This window comes from Monodelphis domestica, chromosome 5 (genome assembly GCF_027887165.1).
Source record: "Monodelphis domestica isolate mMonDom1 chromosome 5, mMonDom1.pri, whole genome shotgun sequence".
In the NCBI taxonomy this organism is placed as follows: Eukaryota; Metazoa; Chordata; class Mammalia; order Didelphimorphia; family Didelphidae; genus Monodelphis; species Monodelphis domestica.
Genome location: NC_077231.1, coordinates 56,985,229 through 57,004,935, shown reverse-complemented (window position 1 = coordinate 57,004,935; position 19,707 = coordinate 56,985,229). Strand labels below are relative to the sequence as shown.

The window sequence follows — 19,707 nt, the reverse complement described above, 5'->3', positions numbered from 1 at the left end:
AAATTCACCTTGCTCTCTATTAAATGCCATTTTCTATTCAAATTTTAAATTCCCAGACTATTCAAAAAGAGAATTGATGTCCCCTACGGCTTTATTCAGAAGTGGCTGCATTACATCTCTTTATAGTCTGAGATTAAAATGAAAAGACACAAAGAAAAGACATACAAGATAATCTTTAAAAAAAAAAAAGGTATAAAAGCCTACTGCCAAAATGAATAGCAATCATGCCAAGATAGGGGGTTTTTATAGATGCATGCCAAATTGTCCACGGTTTATATTCACCTCACTTCCTCTAGAGTTCACCTTGCAGAAACATGAAAGAGTGTGGAATTACAAATCAAGGGAATGAAGGCTGATCAGTATTTAAAAATATTACCTGCATAAACATTTTTTTAAAACAAAAAAGATATGTCTTTCATTATTTAATTGAAAACACTCCAATAAGATCCTGTGACATGTATGTGTTTGGTTTCATCAAGGGAGCTTCAGTTATATAACCACTCTGTTCACTAGTGGTTAGTGTCTTTTTTAAGAGAGCCCCTCAGTTTGGTGTTGCTAAGTATTATGCACTGGAACCATTCTTGCTAAGTAGAATTACATTAAATGTATTTCTCCCCATCCCCCAGGTAGCCATGTCCTTTTCTTTCATGTTGTTTTTTTCTTCCTTCCTTTCAAAGCAAAATGGCGTGCCCCCATCACTTGTACCTGGTGAATATGGTCAGACTAGCTGAACATTAGAACATTAATGTGAATGGCTCGCCTTTGCATGGGATGGGAGAAAGTTGGTCATTCTGTACTTTAGAATATCCCTACCTCACCCCATAGAATGTAACTCTTTAAGGGCAGGCATCGCTTCTTTTTTTTTCCTTTCCCTCTCTCTTCTTCTTCTTCTTATAAACACTTACTATACAGTCCCTGCACAGAGTAAACCCTTATGCTTATTGATTGGTGATTGTTTGCTGTAGTTGATGAGGCCCTATTTCATGTTAGCCAGACTATGCAAGACATGGCCATTTAATTAGAAGCAAGTTTGACTCTCTGGCTACAGTTGAGCTCCTGCATATCATCAAATTCTCCCAATGTAAGAAGCATGGCCCATTATTCAATTTATGGTTCAATGAGGCAGAACGATCACAAGAACTTACCCAGTTCTTCTTTTTCTTTTTCTTAGAGTCAGCATCATTACCACTGCCAATGCTGGAATGGCTTGTAGCACTGTTGATACTGGACACACTTTCTGAGGAATGCTGCCTTCTAATACGTAGATCTGGGAGAAAGATGAGAAAGACAAGAGAAGAGAAAAGTAGGGAGGAGGGAAAGAATAAAAATATGGACACACAGAGAGTAGGGGAGAAAGGGAAAATTTAGGGGGGAAAGGATTAGAGAAAGGAAAGAAGGAAAGAGATGAAGGTATGTACAGAAAGGGAAAGAGGAAGGAAAAGGAAGAAAGAAGAGAAAGAGAGAGATTGATGAATATTTACTATCTTTTAGCCAATAAAAATAAAAGTTGTTTTTCTTTTTGTGTAAAAGCTGATCTTGCTTTGTACATTTTTATTTCAGTGCAATTGATTTTACTAATTTTTTCTTTTCTTTTATGATTTTACTAATTTTTTTCCTAATCAATTATAGAGAATAGAGACTGTGTGTTTGTGTATGTGTGTGTATATAAAGATCTAGTGCTTATATGCATATATATATTTAAAAAGATCTAGTGATTATATGCGTATGTACCTACCAAAACAGGTTATACCACATTTTCTATAACTTTAGAAATTCAAAGAGTTAAAGAGATCTCTCAAAGAGTTAAGTGACTAGCCCAGGGTCACATTTACCAGTATATAACAGAGATGAAAAGTGAATATAGTTCCAAGCCCAACTCTCTACCTACTATATGATATGGTTTCTCAATTAATTCTAGGGATATGTACTGTATTTGTGGTCCTGTCACTATCATGTAGTCCCAGATGAGGACATCCCCTCCACCAGAGCCAGCCAGCATTTTCTCTGCAATGTTGCCTAGCCAGTATGAAGAGGTTATGCAATCTCCCTAGCATCAGGCAGGGACTTTGTGTCAGAGGCAGGGCTTAACTCACCTTCATGGCTTTCTAGCTCACTCTCTAGATACTAACTACAGTATTGCCATTCATTCAATTATAATACCATTTGATTTGAGAATCTAAATGATTCAAATGTCCAAATACAAGGCAAAAGCAAAAACAGACAGCACCCTTTACCACTCTGCATTAGGAATATAATAAATTAATATTATTTGTGGAAAAGTATTGATTAAATTATCTCCAAAAAGCAACTCTTTGGGGGCCCATTCATCTTCCATCTAATAAACTATAACTCTACCAATATAGATGAATAGCTGCTCTATATTCTTGGGTCTGGATCAATGATTTGTTCAGGGTATAGAATTCCCAATATATGATGTTGTTGTTGTTTTAACCTTACCTTCTGCCTTGATGGATTCCAAGGCAGAAGAGCAATAAGGACTAGGCAATTGAGGTTAAGCAACTTGTCTATGCCACACAGCTAGGAAGTATCTGATGCCAGATTTGAACCCAGGAAGTCCTTTTTCTAGGCCTGACCCTTTACCCACTGAGCCACCTAGCTGACCCCAATAATTACTTTATGTCTTAGGTGGTTACTTGGGATGCTGCGAGGTTGGGATTTTCCTAAAGTTGCATAGACAATATTTGATAAAGGCAGGGTTTGAAACCAGGAATTAATATGAGATTAACTCTCCATCCACTGTGCCATACTGCGATCAAAGAATACCTGGATAAATAACAGAGCCAATGTTCATTATTTGGCTTGCAGGGGATAATTAGGTTCTCTCAATGAAACAGGTTCATACACTATCCTGTTTATCATTAAGGAAAACTGACCAAGAATTTATAGGCTGAAAATAACTTTGCTACATTCAGGGGAGACTCAGATAACCTTAATGCAGTCATCCCTGCCCTCAGCAAGTTTATACTTAAACCTGGATTTGGTATGGGAAAAAAGGCTAATGGTGGAGTGAGATAACTGCAAAGTCAAGGTTTCGGAAAAATACCATGAGGAAATCTAGAAGAAAAAGAGATACTATCTACTAAGGGGCAGGAGAGAAGTGTCACTTCTGCCTTCCTAGAGGAATTAAAACCTGAGTGGGGACTTAGGGAAAAAAAAAATAAATGAATCCAGGGTAGGATGACATGTCAAGGCTTCAACTCTCTCTTCTCCTATCAAATTATAAAAACTTCACATTTCATGAAAATCAAATGTCACTTGGAATTGTATACTCTGTGAACTATGAATTATATTTAAATCTGGCCCCATTCTTACTAGCTTGTCTTAGAGAGAGTAATAAAAATTTGTGTGGGGTAGTATTTTATTCAGTGACGAAACAATTGAGTATTAAATTGAAACAGATTACATTCGCAATGTACAATGACACCTTCAAATGTAGTCAAATAATTTAGTGTTATAATTTTTCTATCATGTTAGGTACCTGATAAGACAGAGCTTGTTATTTAGAATGAAAGAAATAATCCAACAGAGTTGTAGATTAATGAAACAATATATGTGGGGGCTTTTAAGCAACAATATTAGGAACCCAGATCCTAGTAGTATTTTTTCCTTTAGTAATCTAATCTACCAATGTATTGTGTGGGGGAACAGTCATAGAGGGATGCTCCATTATGTTCTTTTAGATAGCATCATCACAGTTACTCATATGAGGGAAAGGTGTCAAGGTATAAAGCACTTTTAGTACCTCATCTCATTTGATCCTCATAGCTTAGAAATGAGCTAAAAGTAAGTGAATATCCATTTGAAGCCCTCCCTTTTATGGATAATGAAATTGAAATCCAGAGAACCAAATGGCAAATCCAGTGTTATGGAGTTTGCAAGGAATAGAATCCAAATTTGAACCAAAAGCTTTTCACTCCAAATCTAGTGCTCCTTTCAACAAAATTGACAAAATTACATAAAATAGTCAGCATTTTTTCTATTTTTACTTAACCCATGAAACAATGGGGTCTTAGTTCTTAGTAGTACTTAATCATGCTATTATATTATCTGTACCTATGAACTCATTCATGAATGGAAATCCCAGGAAAGGAGTGCCATCAATCAGTGCATATCAGTAATGGCTCTGTGAGTTTTATATAATCTCAGAAATTAAATTACAAGCTCAAGGTCACAGAGCCAGAAGGTGTCAGAGGTCTGACTTGAACTAATTTCTTTCTGTATCTAAGGCCAGACCTCTATCCACTTTGCTACCATGAATCACAACCATCATCATCATCATCATCATCATCATCATCATCAGTATTCTCAACATCTTTATATTCAGTATTTTGATTATAATTATTTCTTATTCTTATCTTCTATTCAATGGAGGTCAGCTAGAATTAGTATTGGAACAAATTGCTTGATGGTTGATGTTAATAGGGGTAGTCAGTCATCAAGCATTTATTAAGGACTTACTATGATATAATATTCCATAACAGATTTGTGTTTTGGGAGAAAATACAGGAAACTTTCAGATAAAGAAACTACTTCAATCAATTGACTTCAGTATTTATGCTGGAACTTATTGCTCCAAAGAGTTATCTAGAGTATTAAGGAATAGTAATATTATTTTTATTTATTTTATTTTTTGTTTATTAATGATATAACAGGTCCCCCTGAAAAGATGTTCCATAGACTCAATAAAGTGAAAACCATCATCTGTAAGGCCCATGTTAGGCATGCATCTGGCACCTAATCTTTGACATTTAAAATGGAAAGATCCATATTCTGCAAGTCAAACATGGTCACTTGAAGCCAATTTCAATATAAATTTATGAGGCTGTGTCTACATGAACTCTGAAATAAAATGTTGAAAGGCAAACAATTCACTCAATCTGTGTAGTTGTTGATCAGCACAACAGGCATTTAAAATCAGTATGACATGAATATTATATTATTTCTTAAGTGGTCTGTTAATCCTTACAATCCTAAGACATGACTGAAATACCTGGAAAAATAAAATGTGACACTGAATGGAGAGTGGTCTAAATCCTTCTTATCCTTTGGTTACTAGAAATGAGTTAATTTTTTTTCCTTCTCATTCTAGACATCATTCCTACCTTTCCCTGCATTTAAGTTTATATTTTTCAGGTCTTTTTGATATATTAAACTACCTACCTGTTGCCCAAGAATAAAGAAATCCTTCACTACATTTTATTTCAATGACATATTAGAGAGAGGAATTGTGTTACTAAATCCTTTCTGGACCCATTTAAAGCATCAAGATTTAAAACACAAGCTGATTTATTATAACTCCAAAAAAGTGTTTATGACAGCAATTTATCAGACAGCATATTAAATAAAAAACACACCTCATTAAATATGACAGATATCAATACAATAGGAATAGTTTATTTTATACTTTAAAGTTAAATCTTACTTTGTAAAGGAAATACATCCTAGACAGGCTAAATTTAAAGAGAAATATGTTTAACTGAATACTATGTTGAGTACAACAGTTGAATCTGTATTTGATGAAAAATATAAAGCAAATTATTTAATGGGAAAAATGTCTGCATTTTCATCTAAAGTGTGCTCTTACTCCATAATAGGCTAGTCTAAAGAGTATTATGTCTTTAAAAAATCAGTAAATATTCAGTCTAAGGGGAAGAAATATCATCCTCACCTATAAATAGACATTTTCCATTTTATGTATATGAAAATCCTGGCTGATGTTGAAAATCAGTGGGGTGAAGATAAAAACATGAACTTATAAACTAATTATAACAATGATTCTTTGCAAGTAATAAGACACATATCAGTAAAATCTGTCAAAATAATCACAAATGCCACCTTTTTAAAATAAGGAGCTCATTTGGCTGAATCATAATTATATATCCCCTCCCTCCCCCCAAAACCCTGAATGTCATAGCACAAAACTGGATTTTCATTGAACAACAGCTAAAATGAATATCTCATTATACAAAATTCAGGAATAGTGTTTGTAGTGAACATACCTTTTGGGGGATTATCAGGGCCATTAAGTGCTCCCTGAATGGCAGCCTGTGCAGCAGAATTCTGAGCTTTCAACATTTCTATGGTTTCCCTCAGTTCAATAAGTTCAGACTCCTATGGACCAAAGACAGAGAATCATAAATGTTTAGACATTAAGTGAGATTCTGTAAGGATTGTTAATCACCTACTATGCACCAGGTATTCTTTTAAGTGCTTTCAAGATATGAAGACAAAATTTAAAGTAGTATGTGCTCTTAAGGGGCTTACATGTGTGTATACATGTGTATATGTATAGAAACATGTACATATAGATATATTTATAAAGTTATATCAAATGAATTTATTTTTTTATTAATCTCTAAGAATATAGTAATGTACTTTATAGATCTTATTTGATATAAATACCCAGTAATTCAAAAGTAAAGTAATATAGGGACACTTCATTAATTTGTTTTCTAGATGAAGGAAACAAGATGGAAATATTAAGGATTTTATATAATTTGGTGTGTTAGGGAATTTTCATTAATGACCAATTCAATCTGGCACTTGATATATCTAAAATGGCGAAACAACCTTGGGGATGTTTTTGGTCTATTTTATTTATTTTTTATTTTTACTAGCTATAGTCCATTCACTATGCAAAGAAGATAAATAGGCATTAATTATACCAGTTTCCAATCAGAGCAACTAACCTACTAGTCAAGAATACATCAAACAGAGTGAGTATATCTGTTTCTTCTAAATATAAGTAAATCACTAAATAAAATGAAGTATTCTTGAAATAATATAAGAAACATTGAAAACCTGTAACACATCTGCACAAATAACATTATTACAAGCATGAATATGGTGATACATTCCAACTGGGAGACTGTATATGTCTGAATTTTTATTAAATTAGTTATTTCAGAGGTAGTGAGTCTTCATTAAGACCTTAGAACATCTTATTAGAACACAAGAAAATAAGGAAAATTCTACTATTGCAACTAGTTGTCATGGGGGTTCTGAGACCCCATGTGGGAGGACATAACCTTTCTCACTGATGTCATCTTTAAAAGGCAGGTTGATCTTAAAATTTTTTTTTAATTTGGAATATTTTTCCATGATTACATGATTCATGACTCCCTGACCCCCTGCTCTGGGAAGGAATTCCCAGTCCTGAAGCTGACATTCAGTTCCACTGGATTATATGTGTATCATTGTTCAAACCCTATTTCCATGTTATTCATATTTGCAGTAGAGTGATCTTTTAGCATCAAAATCCTAATCATTTTCCCATCAAATTACATGATTGATCATGTTTTTCTTCTGTGTTTCTGTAACGTAGTTTATTAAGACTCAGAATTTCAGCAGACAATGAAACTTAAATTTGGACTATATACCTGGACTACCATCTTTGCCTGAATTTTATATTTGTTCATTTCTGATGTAAAAAGAAGAGGATGATAACCGTTGGGAGATATTCATTGAAATATGAAAACCTGGAGCTTCTCTTTATAAGTTAGTGGTTCAGAAGCTGGAGGAAATCTTACTGATAAATGAATGACTGACACCTTGATTTTTAGGTTTGAAATGTCCAAAATAATCATTCTTCAATAGCTAAAAGGTTTAAAAAATGTAAACAGGAAATTCTCAAAAGAAAAAAAAAACAAAACTCTCAATAATTATTTTAAAATCTTTTATATCAGAAATAATTGTGGGGAAAGGGCAAATTTGAAATGAAAAAGAAGGAAATGACAAATGTCAGAAGAATTATGGGAAAAGAGGGTCATTAGGTTGGTGGCAATGTAAATTAGTTCAGCCATTCTGGAAAGCACTTTGGGGATATGCCCAGAAAGTTACCAAACTGTGCATAACCTTCAACCCAGAAGTGTCATTACTAAACCTTTTATTCAAAGACATCAAAGAAAAAGGAAAAGGAACTACATGTTCAAAGATAATTTTAATAGCTCTTTTAATGATAGCCCAAGCTGGAATATGAAAGGCCTTTCTAGTAGAGAATAGATAAAAAAATATTATATATGAATAGAACTATTGAGCTGTAATAAATGCTAGAAACAGAATTTCAAAGGAAACTGGAAGTATTTTATGAATCGATAGAGGAAAGGGGGCAGAACTAGTATAACAATTTATATAATAATATTATAGAGAAAAACAACTTGGAAAAACTTTAAAATTCATCGGTGCAATGATTAACCTCGAGTTGAAAAGAATGAAGAAAAGACATACCATTCCCCTCCTTACAGAGAGGTGATAAGCTTAAAAAGCAAACAGAAGCAAACATTTTTTGGATATGGTTAGTAGGGGAATTTGATTTGCTGGTCTATATGGTTATTAAAGGATATTACTTTTTAATTTACTTACTGGGGATATACTAATAAGAGGGACAAATGAATGTAGTAAATATTCTCCTTGAAGAATTTTTAAAAACTGAATCCATTCACATCCATAAATCCATTTGGTTTTATTTATCAATTAATCAATCAATAAATATACTTTGAGAGTCAATGGCATGCTAAGCAGTTGGAAATTTCTAATAGCTAATTGGTAATATAGGACTGGAATTTAGGAGAAGGTTCAGGGCAGGTTAAATATGACTAGAAGTAATAGAAATATTTATGATAATTAAATACATAAGAGTTAATGAGGTCATAAATTGTGTAGAGATCATAAAGGCGAGGACAGAGGTTTTAAGAATATCTCTTATTTGGAGTATTTATATAGATTATAATAAAGGAAAGGAATAAAAGAAGATGCAGGCAGTAGGAAGAGACCCAAGAGGTTGTTAAAACTTGTAACACACACACACACACACACACACACACACCAGTTTTAAAAAAATACCAGCCTCCCCAAATGTGTGGTAAAAGAAAGTGATTTGAATTATGACAGAAAGAACAGTCCGACAAGCAGGAAAAAAAGCAAGAAAGAACAATGTTACATAAACTTTAAAAAGCAAACAAATAGACTTGGGGGAAAGTATAAAAGAAAAATGTGTACAATTTATGAATAAACTTTTCATTAAAAATATTTCCAGGGCTTAAAATGTTAATTATGAAAGTAAACAAAGAGATTCTAAACACTACATAAACAGCACACAGGAATGCAGATTAAATTTTAATTAAAATGTGGCTTATCTTCTTGAGTTATAAAATTAATGCTTCATACTTTATATAATGAAGATTAGAAGTACTAAAGACATTTAGATTCAGAAGTAAAGGGGGAGAGGAGTAGGTCTCTGTTAAATCTCTAAAAATAAGCTTGTTGGGAGCTGGTTTGATTTAGTATTGTAATCTTAGCATTTTCTAAATGGGAGAACAACTATTGAATTAAATTAATCTCTGGAAAGATCAATGATCACATGATAGAGATAAGCAACTCTCTTCATTTTGGGGTTTGAGAAGTTGGGGATAGTCCTATGATTTTATTTTCTGAGGGAACCATTAGTGAGAAAAGCCCCTTTGCCAATGCATATTAGAAACTGATTTCCAATTTAGTCTTAGAGGGTTTTCTGGAGGACTGAGTGGTTTAGTGACTTGGCAAGGTCAAGTAGCAGAGTCAGAACTGTAATCTAAGACTAGTATATCTTTGGGCTTCTCCCATTGCTACATTAGAAAGATTTGCTTAGTAGGGGGGAAATGTCATGGATTTCTGACATTCCAGTCCTGAATTCCTCAATTAATCATGAGGAAAGTGTATTTACAAGGCTACAAATTATTAGAACTCCTATTGTATTAGCTGTTTCTAGAATACTTCAGAAGATCAAGCAATCAATAACAATAAGAGACAACTAAGTTAGATGATATTACAGTAGGCTTTAGGGATACAAAGACAATAATGAAACAATTTGTTTCTTTAAGAAACATTCATTCTTTCATGGAAGACAACAAGTACATCTAAGTAGACATACAATACTTCAAAAATGTAAATTGACTTGGTGGTTAATGTTACTATAGTGCAACTCCATGAATTCAGAATAGCTTTGTGTAAGTAGATTTCAAGTGAACTTGAAATAAAGAAATAAAGGAAACATTATATATAGCAACAACAATATTGCTTGATAAATGACTTCTACATGTACACCTAGAGAAAAAAACTTCTAAGTAGAAATATTAGATATAGGTCGACATCCATCTATCTGTGCATCTATGCATCCATCTATCCATCCAGCTATCTATTCATCTATCTATCTATCTATCTATCTATCTATCTATCTATCTATCTATCTATTCATCTATCTATCTTTTCTGTCTATTTTTCTAGATAGATATAGTTGAATGATGCCTTCTCTAATGGGGGAAGAGAAGGGAGAGAGGAAGTTCACTGATTATTTTAATGTAACAAAGAAATTTTTTAAAGGAGCTAGGAATCAAGTTAGATGGCTCAGTCGATAAAGCTCTGGGTATGGAGTCAGGAAGACCTGAATTCAAATCCTGCCTTAGAAAATTACTAACTCTGTAAACTTGGGAAATTCTTTTAACCTCTCTTTGTCCTGAAGGCAGCTAGGTGGTTTGGTGGATAGAATGCTGGGCTTGGAGTCAGGAAGACAACATTACTTATATGACTACCTGTGTGATCCTGGGCAAGTCATTTAACCTCTTTTCCCCATAATCCACTGAAAAAGGAAGTGGCAAACCACTCCAATCTTTGCCAAGAAAACCCCATAAAAAGTCACAGAGTGTTAGACTTGGCAGAACAAGTGAACAAGGAATATTTATTAGGGACCTAATATGTGTCACCCATTTTGCTAAGTATACAATATATCTTATCGATATAGTTAATCCTCCTAATGGTATTATATGTATGTTTGCCAGTGTCCTGTAATATACTCTATAGGAGATCCTATACAACACATGGTTCTTTTAACATTTCATGTGTTCACTATATTTTAGCAAATAGTAATTCATAATTCATATTATCTCAATGTTTCAGAGGTAAGTAGCAGCAGGTAGACAATTGCTTGTCTTTGCAATTCTCTCACTTCCTTTCAAATGATGACTTGTTCCTTAAGTTGGGCATATACTTGTTCAAGTCATTTTTAAAGTAGCTGAAAGGTTTGGTGGAAAGAGTAATAGCTCCAAAGTCAGGAAGACCTAGGTTCAAATTTTACCTCAGATATGTCCTAGCAATGTGACCCCAGAGAAATCATTCAACCTTTGTCATCCTCAGTTTTCTCAACCATAAAAATGGGAATGATAATATAGCATTTATTTCACAAAGTTGTTGTGAGAATAATAAATTCCAGTGGTTGCTGGGTTTATGCCCCAAAGGGATAATAAGTAAAAAGACTTGTACAAGAATATTCATAGCTGCACTCTGTGGTGGCAAAAAATTGGAAAATGAGGGGATGCCCTTCCATCAGGGAACGGCTGAACAAATTATGGTATCTGATGGTGATGGAATACTATTGTGCCCAGAGGAATAATGACCTGCAGGAATTCCATGTGAACTGGAATGACCTCCAGGAATTGATGCAGAGTGAAAGGAGCAGAACCTGGAGAACATTGTACACAGAGACTGATACACTGTGGCACAATCTAATATAATGGACTTCTCTACTAGCAGCAATGCAATAATTCAAGAGAATTCTGAGGCACTTACGAGAAAGAATTCTATCCACAACCAGAGAAAGATCTGTGGGAGTAGGAACATAGAAGAATAACAACTGCTTGATTACATGGGTTGAGGGGATATGTCTGGGTATATAGAATATAAATGATCAACCTAGTGCAAATATCAATAATGTGGAAATAGGTCTTGATTAATGACATGTGGAATTGCTCATGGCTAAGGAAGGGGGATCGGAGGATGGGAGGGAAAGAACATGAATCAAGTAACCATGGAAAAATACTTTAAATTAATTAAGTAAAAATTTTCAAATCACAAAAAAATATTTAATTAAAATTAAATAAATTCCAATGTTTTCCCTAACACCTCTAGTAGCAAATACAAATCCCCTTTTTGGAATTCAAAGCCCCTCACTATTTAGCTCCCCCTTCCCAACACATATACTTTTCTAGGAGTTTTATGCCTATGCCAAATACTCTTTTATCCAATGACACAAATCTTCATGTGTTCTACCAAGAAATCATCAACTCTTGGGTTTGAGCATTTTCCCTGGCTGTCCTCCATGTCTGCATTGTTTTCCTATTACATCTCTATATACTGCCTTCCTTGGCTTCCTTTAAATCACAATTAAAATCTCATCTTCCACAGGAAGTTTTTCTCAATCTCTCTTAATTCCAGTTTCTTCCCCCCTCTTAAATTTTTATAATTTATTCTTTATATAGCTTGTTTGTATGTATGTGTTTGTTGTTATCTTCCCTAATAGATGACTGTGAGCTCCCTGAGGGCAGGGACTGTCTTTTGATGCTTGTTGTATAATTAGCACAATGAGTGACACATACTAGGTCCCTAATAAATTTGATTGAGTGATTGAAAATCAAATGAAATAATATTTGTAAAGTACTTAGCACCATTCCTAGACCATAGCAGGCACTTAATAAATAATTATTTCATGCTTTCTCAATAGTTATTGGCCAGAAGCTACCAGTACATTGGCTTAACTTCTTCTGGAGCTCTCTGGAATCAAAGGACCTAAGTTAAAAGGCTGACTCTGATACTGTATGACCTCAGGCAAGTCACTTAAACTCTTAAAACCAAAATTTTCTCATCTAAAAAGGGGGTCATGTTTAATGCCCTATGAAGTCTCTTGCAATTGTAAAAGGTACATATATATTATAATACTCAAATGATTCTATGATCCTCTTCAAAAGAACTGGTCTTAAAAGTCCATAAATTCTTCAGAAGAATTATCTTTTTGACAAGAAATACACATGGATATGGTCAGCATCTATGATATGTATTAATTTAGGGACATAGGACAAAGCAAAAATTTGAGTGGTCTCAAAATTCGTAAAGCTTGCAATCAAGTACCATCTTTGACATGTGTCAGCTGTATGACCCTGGGAAAGTCACTAACTTCTCAGTGCTCTGGGTTTTTAAAGAAATGAAACAAAATGGTGATAGTGATTTGATACCCACATAACTAATGGTTGCTAAGGTTCTTTATTTGGTTTTGTTTTCTTATTGCTACATTGGGGAAAAGAGGAAGCTCAAAAAAAGGGGTAGGATTGTTTTCCTAATGCATCAGATGATAAATGGCACCAGAGAGAAGTCAGGCAAGAATGATCAGTTTCTGTATTGTTTGCCTTCTCTATCACAGGAAAATGATCTTTGACTAAGAAGAACAGAACAGAATACATATACCTAATAGCTAACAGCTAAGATAAGTAAGGAGGGAGAAAGAAAACACTTAGCTGTCCTAGATAAATTTAAATTGCTTGGTCGAGATATAACTATATTTTTGAGACCTGAAAAGGCTGATGGATGGAACTGTTTAGCTACTTTTGGTGATAGAACTAGGTCTGAATACAATGAAGCCCATAACTAATGTGAAAAATGCAAATGATGATGAATCTCATGAAAGATAAAGGGCAACTAGAGTGGCCCTGCAGGAATTAAGAAGGCACAAATTGTCTGTATTTTCAAAAAAAGGGGAGGGAGAATAGCCAATAAAATCGATAAGCCAGGAAACCTGACTATAATTCTAAGCAGAATTCTGGGATTTGAGACTTAAAGAGAGGCAGGATAGTACCTGTAGCAATGAACAGAAGACCAGCTACAAAATCTAAGAAAGGAAGACTCAAGTCCCACCTCTGGCACATAGTTGTTATTGAGTTATTTCAATCAAGTCTGATTCTTCATGACCTCATTTGGGATTTTCTTGGCAGAGATACTCAAGTGGTTTGTCATTTTGTCTTCCATCTCATTTTATAGAAGAAAAACTGAGGCAAAAGGGTTAATTGACTTACCCAAGGTCAAACAACTTGTGAGTGTCTAAGGTGGGAACTGAACTCGGGGTCTTCCTCACTAGATCTAGCACTGTATCAACTATACCACCTAGCACTCCCCTGACACAAAGTGGCAACCACTTATCATGTCCAGACAACTCAATGCTCCCAGAAACTCTCTAATGCAATAACTTTCATAGTTTCCTCACATAGAATTCCCAGTACTACTAAAATTGTAAGTCAGGGCCAAATAGAGAAACAAATAAGAAAATCAATAAACAAATACTGAAGAGATGTTAAGTGGACATTTTATAAAGGAAGTATTGATCATAAAGAATTAGCATGGTTTCATCAATAACACATCATGCCAGATTAACCTTTCCTATTTGAAAGGATTACTAAATTGATACATCAGGTTAATGCTATAGATGTAGCCTATCTAGATTTTAGCAAAACAAAACATTTCTGAGAGCATCTCATTCTCTTCTTATAAGAAGGAGGGAGAAATGCCTGTCAGGCAATAGTATAATTAGGCAGCTTCAAAAATGGTTGAATGATCAGATTCAAAGGGTAGTCATAAATGCTTTTCTGTCAGCTTGGAACGAGGTAAACAATGAATGCTCAAGGGATCTGGTCTTGGCTCTCTGATGCTTAACATCTATGTCTATGGCTACAATAAAGGTAGAAATGGGTTCTGTATAAAACTGGCCAATAATGCAGTGTTGGGAGGGAGGGCAAGCACACTGGATTACAATAATAATCCAAACAAAATTTTAACTCATTGAAGATAAAATTAAATTTAATAAGCTGTAATTTAATAGTGAAGATGTAAAGCATTATCTGCCTTAAAAAATGGACACAATAAGAACAGCATGGAATGACAGGATTTAGCAGTAGTTTGCCTAAAGATTATATATATATATATATATATATATACACACATAAATTTGTTATATTTTTGATATATATAACAAATTTTATTTATATACTTACTTATACATTTTCCATATAAAATATACACATATATGTGCATATATATATATATACATATATATATGTATTTGGATTTTAGAGAACAGCTCTCTCAATATGAGTTGAGTATTATATGGAAACCAAAAAAGCTAATATAACTTTGGGCTACATTAAGTGGTACATAGTCTTTTTTTTTTTTCTAAATCCTTGCCTTCTGTCTTGGAATCAATACTGCATATTGATTCCAAGGCAGAAGAGTGTTAAGGGCTAGGAAATGGGGGTTAAGTGAGTTGCCCAGGGTAACCTAGACCTAGTCTGAGGTCAAATTTGAAACCAGGACTTCCTGTCTCTGGGTCTAGATCTCAATCCACTGAGCCACCTATCTGCCACCAGTGTTACATAGACTTAAGGAATAAAGACACTATTCTGGTCATACTACATCTGGAATATCTGTTCAGTTCTGGGCTCTAGAATTTAGATAGGGTAGGTAGTGTTAGGCTTTTGAATTAAGGTTCTTAACTTAGGATTCCTCTCAGATGGGTGAATGAACCTGGATGGAGTTAACTTTTCTTGATTTTTCCTAACCCTTTCTTTCCTCTGAAATTGATATAACTTTTATTTAAGGCATTTATAAACATGTTTCTCAGAAGAGGTCCACAGGATTTGCCAGTGTCGGACTATTGATAAATCCATCTCTCTCTCTCTCTCTCTCTCTCTCTCTCTCTCTCTCTCTCACTCTTTTTTTCTCTCTCTCTTTCTCAAAATACAATGAATTGTGAGTTGCCTTGAGACGTAATTGGTTCTGGCTCATTGGGGCTCTTTAAGCAAAAGATTGATAGTTGCTTTTGGAGCATGATATAGTGGTTATTCTTTTTCCTGATATATCTTTAAAAAGCTACAACCCTCAAATTTCTAACTTGGCAATTCTGTGAATAACCATTCAGCCTATAAGAAATTAAAGCTGGGAAAGCAAAACAAAGAACACTATTTCCTTCATGTCTGCCTTTAATCACTGTTTACAATGGGTCTGGCTTTTGGGGGAAAATAATTTCATATTTTCTGAGACTTTGGATCCTTTTCTTATCTAGTCACCTAGCAAAAGATTTTTGGGAGAGGAAATTGTGAACCAGCCACAGTTAACAGTTAATAGAAGATCATTTTTTTTACCTACTCAGTTCATATAATAATAATAAAAAGAATTTAATCTAATCCTGATTCAAGTTCCTTACAAGACCAGCCTAGCATATCTAAACATATTTAAAAAATTAAAATGATACTGATCCATCAAGTATCTGAAACAATGTGATGTTCTTCTGACCTTGGTTTTTCTAGTATCCATTGGCTAATAGTAGGCCTGAATTTTAAGATTAGTATTTTGCCAAAACTACATTGGGAAATCAAAATTGAAATACTAGCTTCTGTATGGGTCATTTTTCTGCATGAAGGCAGCTGCCTGAATGAAGCAATTCACCTTAGTCAGACTGGATTATTTATCAGAAGAATCATAATGGTAAATGATAGCCATTCAGATAGAGTTAGAGCAATTTTCTTATACCTCTAACCAAGGTGCCAACTTTATTTGTTATATTTCATACTTATCTCCATCTTGGTGATTAATATTCTATACCAGGTTGAAAACGGCCATTTTTTACTAGGATTTATTCTGAAAATCAAAATTGCTATGTGGTCACAAATATTACTGGAAAGGACAGGTTATGGAAATGAGAAAATCATGGAGCAAATATGTCTCCATGGAGGTATATTGGATATGGACTAGACTTGGGACCAGAGGAATCTAAACTTGAATCTCACTTCCAGCATTTACTTGCTATGTAATCAAGGGGAATTCACCCCTTCTGGGCTTTCCCCTTAAGTCTAATGTGTATAATAATACTTGAGTTACTCTCTCAAAGAATTTGAGAAAATAACTTTGTAAATTTAAGAAACATTTTATAGTGAATATGTTATGAGTGAATTATGAAAGAGTTTTAATGAACGAATTCCATGGGAGAGACTATCCCCATCTGGGAGTTTCCTTTGTCCATTAAATCTGAGGTCAGCCTATATCCAATCCCTGATTCCAAATTTTATCTCTTGAGAATCACTGACTTTTTAAAAACACCTGCCCTTTATGCACTAATATATAATGGCCAAGATTAAATCAGTCTTGACTTCCCTCTCTCTTCTTGAGCAATCACAGAAATATCCATCATATAATATCAGATATAGAAGGGAAAAAATCAATTAATTCAGCTCAGAGTTAATGAGAATATTCCTAAAAATATATCTGAGATGAAGTATTACCTCTTTCTGAATATATCTAGTAGTGAGGATTTCACTACTTTCTGAGGAAATTCATTCCACATTCAGATACCTCTGTTGGGAGATTTCATTCCTTCCTTCTTTCTCTCCTTCCTTCCCTTCTTTCCCTCCTTCCTTCCCTTCTTACCCTCCTCCCTTCTTTCTCTCTTTCTTTCTTTCTTTCTCTCTCTCTCTCTTTCTTTCTTTCTTTCTTTCTTTCTCTCTTTCTCTCTTTCTTTCTTTCTTTCTTTCTTTCTTTCTTTCTTTCTTTCTTTCTTTCTTTCTTTCTTTCTTTCTTTCTTTCTTTCTTTCTTTCTTTCTTTCTTTCTTTCTTTCTTTCTTCCTTTCTTCCTTTTCTCTTTCCTTCCCCTCTTTACCTCTCCTTCCCTCCTTCTTTCAATATTTCCCTTTCCTCTTTCCTTCCCTTCCTCCTTCCTTTCTTTCCTTCTTTCTTTCTTCCCCTCTTTCCTCCCCTCTCTCCTTCCTTCCTCTTTTATTCATCATATCTAAACCTACCCCCTTGTATCTTCCATATTAAGAAACCATTGTTTCTACTTCTATTGTGTAGCCAAGTAAAACAAATTTCATCCCCTTTTCACAGAGTAATCATTCAAATGTCCAAAGACAGTTTGTTCTTTATGCATTCTCCAGTCAAAATATTCTTACTCCTTTCAATCAGTCACTGTAGGGAAATATTCTTCGATTTTAGTGCCAAGCTGGAAACAACTGGTAACATTAAAACACAGTATCTGAGGTTACTAGTTACTGTGTTACTAGTTCAGCTAGTTACTGGGAAAAAAAGTGAAGAAAAGAAGGAAGGAAGGAAGGAAGGAAGGAAGGAAGGAAGGAAGGAAGGAAGGAAGGAAGGAAGGAAGGAAGGAAGGAAGGAAGGAAGGAAGGAAGGAAGGAAGGAAGGAAGAGAGAGAGAGAGAGAGAGAGAGAGAGAGAGAAAGAGGGAAAGAGAGGTATCTCTTGGTGAAGTAACACCTTCCAATGTTCCAATGAAGCTGTTTAACAACCACCCTGCCACTTACAGTCTCAGTCCCTGGGGGAGTGAAGACTATAGGGCTTGAACCTATGTACTTTTGACTTTGTGGCATGTTCTTTATGCTAACCCTTGATTGCCATTTTTGCCAAAAAGATTTATTAAGTTCAAATATAACTAAGTTCTCAAAAAATCAGGAAACTAATAGAACTTGATGGGAAACAAGAGGCCAGATTGTCTGGGACAATACCAGATGAAGATTTGTGGACAAGTAGGATAAAACCTCCTAATGGCATTGACTATATCTCATTTTTTAAAATTTGTACCATGAAAGCTTGGCATGGTACCTGGCACCTTGTAGTGCATTGTAGGCTTGTGGATAAATTTGCTGATCCTTTCCCAGAGGTACAAATCTCTGAAGACTAGTTTATTTTTAAAAATATATTTCCCTCATTTAAAAATAATAATTATAAGGTCTCTCAACTAGAATATTGTAATTCCAATAAAATTAAAATTTATGATGTTATTGAAACTAAAGGGAAAAAAGGTGTGATGAGAGGATCTCTTGACACAAGAATCTAGTTCAGAGTAGGAGAACAGATTATTGAGACCTAAATGATCCCATTTTATCTCACAGTTATGGTACTTTACGTATTGATACTATTAGCTTTCTCATTCTAATATCTTGCATATAGAAAGCATTTTTTTAGACATGATTAGTTCTATCTAGAAGGGGCTGGCCTTGGCACCAATAGGACCTACCTCTGACACATACTGGCTTTGTAATTTTAGGCAAATCACTTAAACTAACACGGACCAAGATGAGACTATAAGAATTTTAGTTGTCAACTAGTTGCCAATCTGCATTGATAAAGGGAGTTTCTTCAATATAAGTTCTCTACATATCTATCTTTCTTTCCTTTTCTTTCTTCTTTTTTTTTCATTCCATCTCTCTCCTGTTCTATTTCTCTTTTTTCCTGTATGTGTGTTCATGTGTGAGTGTGTGTAGTCAAAGATAGATAGATTAATAGACAAATGATAGCTAGAAAAGATCAACAGATAGACAGGAAGATTTGTATAGATATTATATGTATATATTATATACTAAATGCCATAAAAATATTTTATTTCATTAAGAAAATAGCTATGAAAAATGCAAGAATTTTTGAATAGCATAGCATGGCATAATGAATAGATTCCTGTCCTTAGAGTCACTTAGAATTGAGTTCAAATCCTGACACTGGCACAAACTGCCTGTGAGACCATAGCCATGTCTTTTAACTCCAGACAACTATCTGAAAATATAAGTAGCAGATGAGCTACTCATATGCATTGTTGGAAGTAATGTCCATAAGTGAAGTTCCCTTCAGTGATAAAATCACAAATCTGAAGGCTGCCTAGTTGTCTCTTTCTGCTACTTTCCTTATAATATAAACAAATAAACTTTTAATCAGCCTTGGAATCCATTGACAAGATTGTTTCTAATTATATGATTGCATTATAGAGCTCAGGATATTAATGCTTATTCAAAGCCTGCTTCATTATACTATCAGTAACATCAGAATGAGCAAAAGAAAT

The 19,707-nt window shown here is 34.3% G+C and overlaps 1 protein-coding gene across 39 annotated transcripts in view; it reads right to left on the bottom strand.

Annotated features, from left to right (window-relative positions):
• NAV3 (neuron navigator 3) overlaps positions 1-19,707 on the bottom strand; it is a 1,103,979-nt gene that overhangs the window by 47,751 nt on the left and 1,036,521 nt on the right. For 24 of the 39 annotated variants that reach the window (XM_056798497.1, XM_056798501.1, XM_056798511.1 and 21 more), the window contains 2 exons: positions 6,021-6,132; positions 1,146-1,267 (listed from right to left, as the gene is read on the bottom strand). In XM_056798497.1, the coding sequence (XP_056654475.1) occupies positions 1,146-1,267; positions 6,021-6,132 (234 nt within the window). Of the gene's footprint in view, positions 1-282; positions 304-1,145; positions 1,268-6,020; positions 6,133-19,707 lie in introns of all 39 variants that reach the window. The other 15 variants (XM_056798500.1, XM_056798493.1, XM_056798499.1 and 12 more) reach the window with 1 other exon arrangement.